The 8612-nt window shown below is 42.3% G+C and overlaps 1 protein-coding gene across 1 annotated transcript in view; it reads left to right on the plus strand.

Annotated features, from left to right (window-relative positions):
• Nucleotides 1–6016, plus strand: part of LOC131081072 (protein LYRIC-like) — a 31061-nt gene extending 25045 nt beyond the window's left edge. The window contains exons 9-12 of the mRNA XM_058019930.1: nt 1009–1112; nt 1806–1925; nt 3205–3334; nt 3797–6016. Coding sequence (XP_057875913.1) covers nt 1009–1112; nt 1806–1925; nt 3205–3334; nt 3797–3852 — 410 coding nt within the window. The 3' untranslated portion in view covers nt 3853–6016. The remainder of the gene's footprint in view (nt 1–1008; nt 1113–1805; nt 1926–3204; nt 3335–3796) is intronic.
• Nucleotides 6017–8612: the final 2596 nt, after the last annotated feature.

Here is an 8612-nt window from a genome sequence, read left to right on the forward strand (position 1 = left end):
TCAAACTTATATTGTGTTTTTAAAGTCATTCTTCCTGTTAGGATAAGACTTAAGATTGTTACATTCAAATTGTTAAAAAATAATCAAGTAGTCCTTTCAACATCTTATGCTGATTTATCTGCTTTTTTGCACCTCATTCAGTTTGAGTGAAGGAATTAAACTGGTCTGTTTTGCCCTCTTGACTGAGGATAGTTTGCCAGTGCTTTGTGGAGAGGCAGCTGAGGGCTTGCAGCCAGATCTTCAAAGGTACCAGATGCTGAAAGATAGAGAAACACAAACTATTTTGAAAAGTTTTTTGCCCGGTTCCCATGAAATTATCAGAATTGACGCAGGGGAGGTGTTCTCTATTTCATGCCTGTTTAGAGTTGTATATTAAGGAGGTTTGGAAATCAGTGCTGGGATGGTGCTTTTCTGGCTTACATTCAAGAAAAGAAAATAGAAAAGGAAGATGAAGTTGAGAATGTAGTTGGTTCTATTTTTTGTAAGAAAGAAAACACCAAAGAGAGCAATAATGAACGCACAAATCCTTTGTTAATGTTACTCTTCCATATGAATAATTGCCCAGAGGATGGTGTGTTGCAGTGAATGGAAGAGCCTGCTGTGTCTGCCAGTGTTTCTGGATATGCCTCAATCCTTCTTCATGAAATTAAAAGGAAATATTTGACAAGCCACTCTATTAGTTTTGTAAAGCTTGTTTTCTTGAAAAACAAGCTTTACAGAACTAGAAGGGCTTTTGGTTTTCTATGTGCTTTTCTGCATTTCTTTAATTTTTCTCCTGTCCTGCAGAGTGCTGTCACTTATTGTGAATTGGCAGTCAATGTCTATGTCTTAATTAATTTTAAAAATAAATTTGTAAATGTTTTAACACATTTAAGACATGAATACATGCACATCCAAATATCACTTGAGCAAGCAAGAAGGTATTTTTTGCAGCATTTGTGCTGCTCATGTGAGGCTGGGAAGTAGTATGGATTTGAACATAATTCATTCATATGCTTGCCCTAATAGGTGACCCTTCCATGATTGACCTGGACTCTGACTGGAAGGCTCCCACGGAGGAGTGGGGAAACTGGACTGGAGATGAGGAGCATCAGACGAGGGATGAGAAGAAGGTGAGGCAGTGCTCTGGATGGCCAAGGGGGACCTGGTCCAATGGGGTCAGTCTCATCCACACTGGGTCTCCAGTCCAGCCCTGGAGCCAGGCTCATTTGGTTGTGGGGGCTTTCTCATGCTGGGAGGAAATGCTTGGCATGATCCCTGCCTCACTTGTCTGTGATAGCTGGAGCTGGGGAACACACTTGCAGCAGGCATGAGATGGGCTGGGGGGAGCTGATTGGTTCTGGAAATTCATCATCCCCCTGTGGTAACTGCCCTAAGCACCAAACCTTGGGTGTTTGCACCCTACTGCTGCTGACCTTCTCAAATACCCAAGCCTTAAAAGAGGTGCGGAGCCCAGAGCTGACACAGCCTTCACAGCATCTCAGGCAGCCAGGACATATTTAAGTTTGCTGATAAGAGGGTTTGGTGACAGTGATACAGTGGTATCTTGGGTGGAGATGTAGAAGGACACGTCTTGCTGTTTAAATGCTTTCTAGAAGCCCAGAGAAATGTTCCCTTCAGGCAGCATGGGAAGAGCAGGCTGAGCTTTTTGCAAAGATACGTGTTAAGCTGAGGTGTGCACCCTATCCAGAGAGACAGCCCTTTGTACACTGTCAACACATACCCCTGGAGGTAATCAGTTTTCCTGAAAAAAACCAAAATTAGCTGTCCCATGACTCCTCTTACAAAATCTCTGATGATTGCAGGATTTGCCAAAAGGCAAAGCAGGCATTCGTTTCTGTCTTTCTGGACCTGAAAGCAAAACACAACGGAAGAAGAAGAAGATGGAAGTGAAGGAAATAAAGGGTGGAGCTGGACTGAGGCATGTGAGTATTTTGTATTCCAAGAGTAGTGTTTGGTTTTCCATTAGCAGAGGGGGATTCTTCTCTGTTAGGATGACCTAAGGGAGACTTTTCTTCCTCTCTGTCTTCTGGCTTTCTCTTCTCTTTTCTCCCTGTCTTCCCATAAAAAGCAGTTATGAGCACAGGGAACAGTGGAGTTTTGCAACATGGTATTCCCTAACATATTTTCAAAACACTTTGAATTTGCAGTAAAGAATGTTGTGCACTAAACTTGGAATGCATCTGCCTAAACATTTTTTCATTCATGATTAAAACCAGATGCACTCCAAATTTAGTGTACAATTGGCCTGTGTTTCATCTGTAGCTGAGGGTCACTCAGAAATATCAACAGTAATGAAAAGGTGGTTCCCAAAGTCAGTGAAGATAAAACAAGGCCATTGTTATACCACTAAAAAGCTTATTGAGAGAAAAATGTCTCAGAGTGTAACAGAGAAAGGCTGTGGAGAATGTCAGTTCATTTGGGATGGGAAGTGCCGGGAACAGAGTGTTGACTGGCTTTTGGTCCAGTGCTTGCCTGTGACTGGTGTTCAGTGAAATGAGAAATTGTGGGGGAAATGCCCGAAATGTCCAAATTGTATTTCATCCACTTGTCACAGAATGTGTTTTGGATGTGTACAGCTGCTTTTTTTTTTTTTTAATCATTTGTCTTCCCCTCACACCCACTGTGGTCTCTCATGATCGTTGAGATGATTTTGCTCCCAGATCTCCTGATGCTCCCATTTTAAGGGAAAGGTTTTAACTGCCTGACTGACCAGAGTCCACATAATCATCAGGATATCCGAGAGTTCCCAGAGTGCTGCCATACCTTTTAAAATCCTTTTTGGACATAAAAAATTAAATTACTTATGAAGCCAGATCCACAAAGTTGCTCATCCCACTCCTTGTGCTACCTGCAGTGTTTCTGTGGACTCTAGTCACTTAGCAGTCACTGGGCTCATGTTACTCTTCAGTGTCACTACACAATGACAGTACTTTCATCTCAGTATTTCTTTGCTCTTCTGTTCACTGGGAGAAGCAAGGGGAAAAATAACACTGAAGGACAATTTCAACACTTTAATCCCCTCTAAAACAAATAAATAAGAGGTAGGTAGATAACATGGCAAACTATTCTAATAATATAAAAATTAATTTGTCCTGCAGTTTCTTTAAATGCCCCACAATAATGACATTTTCTCTCGTATTTTGTACTTGCATATGCTTCGTTTAACTCATATGCTTAGTGAAGCATATTGTTTCAATTAAGCCCCAGCAAGGTTTGCAAACAAGAATGGAAGAAGGCCCCAGGGACTTGATATCTACAAGAGATAGCAGTGATGCAGTCAGTGCTTCCTTCGAAAAATCCTTGGACATTGTTAATAATTCACCCAATAATGGTAAGTGATTGTTTTTGCACATCTGATGAATTTTCAGAATAATGTGTAATCTAAGAAGTATTCACAAATGTATTTTTAAGTGAATATGTGAGATACTTCTCCTTTAGCTGCATATTTTAATTCTTTGAGAGGCTCTGTATTACTCAGAGGCTATTCTGACAAATACTTGTTGCTGTTCCTCTCAGAGTTACTGAGCAAAAAAAAAAAGCTACTATTGCATTTAGTGACTGTAATTTTTGCACAGCTCTTTTCAACATGAAACAGAAGCAAATATGAATGTGTCAGAGCCCACTTAAAAACACTGAGTTCTCCCCATGATTTTAAATTACCCTAGAAAGTAGGTGGCCCTTGTAAAACACACCTAAAAACCTTTAAATCCTCTTCATCAGGCAAAAAGCCAACAGTTCTCAGAGATGCAATTGCATGTGGAAGGTTTGTGCATCGTCCCTGTTTGTATGGCAGGTGTACCTGGAAAAAAGGAGAGGAGGAAGAGGAAGAAAATGAAGAAAGAGACTTGAGGGAGCTGTGTAGCTGCCAGAGTGCCAACCTGATGGGGCAGACATGCCAATGAGCTGCAAGGATTCTGCTTTCTGCGATGCCGCTGAGCCCCAGGCAAAGAGAGGCTCTGGGAGACCTCCCAGCGAGAGGAAGAGAAGAGGAGCAGTGAGCCAGAGAGCGTGAGTGTGTGAGAGAGGAGAGAGGGAGCAGGCTGTGCACAGGAGGTGGTTTTGAAACAGAGTGGCTGTTCATTGCAAGCTGCTGCCCTTGATCAAAAGCTGTTGAATGGGGTTTGACTGGTTGCATTAAGTCCTTTCAGTTTTTTGCTGTCACGTTGTTTGTCAACTTGTAGTGTTCTATGCCATTGTAGAAATAGTGGGGCTGTACCTGACTGTGATTGTACTTTGGTCCCATGGAGGATCCCCCAGCTAGTCTGGTCTCCCCTGGCATTTCTGCAGAGGTGCTCATCGACAGGCTGGTAATGTAGAGAAGGAAGCACTGTTCAGAAACAAAGGGAGAATAACATGGATCATTCTCCAACTTCCTAACACTTTTAAATCCTTGGTGGCTGCTATTTGTCAGACTTTTGCCTCTTACCTTGCCATATTTATACTTTTTACCCCACATCAGACTAGTTTGCTCCTCACAGAACATTTCTAAAGGAGGTTTTTAACTTGTTTGGAAAGATGGTCTAAACCCATTTTTTCCCCTGGATTTCATGGTGGGCTAAAGTTTAAAGTCTGTATGTCCAAAGCATGTTGCATTTGTACTTATAGTAGGCTGAGGTAACTTTTAAAAATGATTTTTCTTAATCTGATGTTTGGAAGTTTTTTATCATTTTGTCACTTGAATATTCTAATATAAACTAAATTTGTGAATGAAGTTTTTAAGTCAGTTTAGTATTTATTGAAGGGTGTGTATTTCTCCTTGTCAGAGGGCTCATAGTATGGAGGAGAATGTGTTACAATAGAATACTGTGGTTTATAAGCAATGCTGAACTGACACCATTAAAAGCAGAAGCCCTTTATCCCCAGAGGAGCTGCAGCTTTGTTGGTAGCTGGGAGGTCTTCTGTAGCTGGTAGACAGTCCTGAGACTGTGCCTGACCCGTCCCAGAAGTGCTGCCTCACAGGATGAGAGCGTTTTTCTCAAATCTCCATCTGCATTTGACTCTGTGCCTTTGGAGATGGTGGGGGACAGTTACTAATGCATGTTAAATGTGTGCACATTTGTAGGCTTTGGGCTGATGCTGTGAAACTCTTCACTAGGACAGTGAATAACCAGGGATGTCCGTGGCTTTACACTGCCACAGCTGCACTCCTGTTTGCATCATGGAGCCAGAGGAGAGCTCTGTGCTTCTGCCATTGCATCCCTGATCCCCAGTCCCAGCTTGTGTAAGCTTTACTTGCAGCTCAACACTTTTCCCTGATGGCCTTCATCTGTTGCATAGCTGTCAGATCGGCTGTACCCTTCAGAGAAGCAATTAACTGCAGTAATGTATTTGTGTTTAGAGTTTAGCTACTATATGTTGAAGCTACTATATGTTGAATCACTCTTGTGCTGTGATTTTTGGGGTAGTTAGCTGTACTGTGTGCCCTGAAATTTAGCACAGTAGGGTTGTTTCAGAAGGCAAGGGAGGGGTAATCTTAAGTTATGCCAGTTAACAGCCCACTGTCTAGGATCTGCACATCTTGGTGTTTGTGTCTCAGTGTAGGTGAAATATTGGCAGTTCATGAATGGACTGAACAGACCAAAGAGCTTTTATGGGGAAAGTAACTGGTTTGGAATGGATGCATAACAAGAAAATACATGGCCTTGCTGGAGGAACAGGTACAGCAAGTTCAAGGATTTAGAAGACGTGGTAATGAGTATGTGGGTAATGAACAAAGTTCTGCTATCTGTGAAGCCAATGGAAAACATTCATTGACCTCATTGGGGCCAGGATGTTGCCCATGGCCTTTGCTTAGCATTGAAGCACTGTCATCTAAAAAAGAAAGAAAGAAAAAAAAAGAGATAAAGAGAAGCTCTTGATGGACTACAGATTTCTTCTGCTTTTTTTTTTTCTCTATATCTGCTTGTAAACGTTTTGATGTCTTTGTAATTATGCTTTATTTCAACATTTTTCAGTATTTCAAATGCCACTGTTTTTATAATAAAACATTAAAACTTTTGTCCAGAGCCCAACACTCATGAGGTATTTTATTTAATTTGTATGTGTTTGAGTAAGAGCACGTGTTTTTTGCTAGAACCATTCAATTTTCAAGCTTTTTTGAGGTACTGTAATTTTTTTAAGAGATTCCCTTCATCTGAACTCTTCAATGTTTAGGAAATCCTAGTGACATTCTTTTGTTGTTGGGATGAAATAACAATCCAGACTTATAACGCTGACAAGCTGACTGAGGTGCTGATGACAAGCAGCACAAATGATATTACTGTTTTTGTGTCAAATTCTTCAGTACCCCTCTTCCTGACTTCAGTGGTGTCTGAGGGTTGCATTTTCCTTCTGGCTTCACTGTTTCACCCCTGGGAATTCATCACAGTAATACAGAGATGGGCTCAGTAGTTTACAGCAGCACATTATTTAATACCACTCTCTAATGTAGGCAGAAAAGAATACCCTTCTACAACTAAATGTTCTTGATCACAGGCTTTCCTAAATAATTGAAAAGCACCTTTTAGGGTAAATTAGGTGGCAATGTACAGCATGCCTGTGTGATTAATCTCTTTTGTCAGCAGTTAGGAAAGGGTATGTTGGTTGTTGGTTGTTTGATATAACTGTGGCAGTACCTGGAGCCTTCCAGTACCACATCCCCCAGCAGTGCTGCTGCACAGGCTCCCAGGGATGCAGAGTGAGAGAACTGAATTTACAAAAACAACCAAATCAGAACACAAAGCTCTAAGCAACTCTGTCAACTTCCATTCTTTCACTTCCCATTTGTCAGAGGCTGAAAAAATCATTGCACAGCTTAATAAATGGTCTCTGCAGTTGCTTTGAAAATCAGACAAAGCTTTGAGTTTCTGAAGAAACTCCCCTTCATCGCCACATGTTCAGGTGAATCCCTGGTGAATCTGTGCTTTTAGGACAGAGGCTGTGCAGATCATCAGCCTGCTCTGCTGCTCCTGGCTTCAGGAGGCGTAACCGGGTGTGCTGGATGTGTGCATTCTCCCAGTCTCTGATCTTTGCTAGCTGGAGACTATTGAAAATCTTCAGACAGAAGATTCAACATCCCCCCAACATGCTGAAGCACTGCTTGAGCTATAATTGAATGTTATTCCTTAGAAGAGTAAATAGAGAGTAGCTCTCTGGTCATTCAATAACTCAATGTAGTCTAATTGCCAGTTCATGGGCCAGGTCCAGCTGGCACCCCCTGCCTTTTCCCTCAGCAATTCATTAGCGGCTTGAGGGGCACTTGCCTTAGGAACAGCCAAAAGCTCTCCACATGCCTGCAAATGGCCCAGCAGCTGGAAATGGAGCCTCTGGTGCAGCCACAGTGTGAGATGTGGGATGAAGTGTGGCTGGCAAACATCTATGATCTCGTTAGGGGCAAGCAATTAATTGTTACAGCAGCAGCTGTAAATGATGAAATACATGGCTTTAAGTTTCCACTTTCTCTTAAACTCAGTCTGCTCTATTTTTCTAATGATGCTCTTTCTTGTGGGCAGCTCTTGAAGGGGGGAGATTAGCTATATCCCTAATAAAAGAGCCATGTCCAGATGTGATGAATCCATTGGCATTAAGACGTGGCTGTTTATGTAACTGACACGCTCCTGACCTACAAAGTTGTGTTTACTTGCAGGCAGACAGCAGGATGCAGATGTAGAGGCTGAAGTTTCACACTCAAACCATGGTGTAACATTGCCAGGGTAAAGACAGGCAACCATAGAGAGGAATTTGGCCTGCTGTTCCATAATTATCCATAACTGTAATTGTCTATAATTATCAAGGTCCCACCCAATGTGGACATCGGTGGCACAGCCAACATGTGCACAAGCTGACTAGCAGGTAGACATGCTAATTGCCTGGCAGGAAATAATTTCTTTATTATGCTTTACTATAGCAGAGTAGCTATGGGCTACTCTGTAGTGCTGAGTATTTTCTAAGGGTAGCTGGATGTTGTGAGAGAGGGTTTTGAAGTCATGGGCCACAAAAATCAGATATAGGAAACCCTGTCCTTCTTTGATTGTACTGAATGAGACCCAGGCCCAGGGATCTTTTCAAGGTAAAATGAACTTTCTAGCATGTGCCATCCCTGACATTCAGCCCTGCAGGTGTTCTTGCAAAGGAAAGATCCTCCCGTACTGACTGCACAGACACTGTAATGCATTGATCTCAGAAACAACTCTGTGTCTTCTGGGGAAAAGGCCACTGTAAAATTGACCCCTGTGTCATCCCACCAAGGGAATATCAGAGATTTGGCAAACACTATTTTCTATCAAACTTTGATTCTCTTAGTACACACGATTTTCCTTTGATGGTGGTTCTGTGCAGCACACCTTGCAGGGACTCACAATAACCGGCTTCATCGAGCTCTTCTGCAGCACCAGTCTCCTGCCACAGTGTTCCTCCTGGACACCTGCTGGCCTGTGTCATCCCACCAAGAGAATAGCAGAAATTTGGCAAACAGTGTTTTCTCTCAGATTTTGATTCTTTTTGTACATACACTTTTCCTTTGATGGTGGTTCTGTGTAAACAGCTTCATTGAGCTCTTCTGGCAGCACCAGTCTCCTGCCACAGTGTTCCTCCTGGACGCCTGCTGGTGTCCCCAGCTGCAAAGGCAGTCA

Source organism: Melospiza georgiana, chromosome 3 (genome assembly GCF_028018845.1).
Source record: "Melospiza georgiana isolate bMelGeo1 chromosome 3, bMelGeo1.pri, whole genome shotgun sequence".
Classification (NCBI taxonomy): domain Eukaryota; kingdom Metazoa; phylum Chordata; class Aves; order Passeriformes; family Passerellidae; genus Melospiza; species Melospiza georgiana.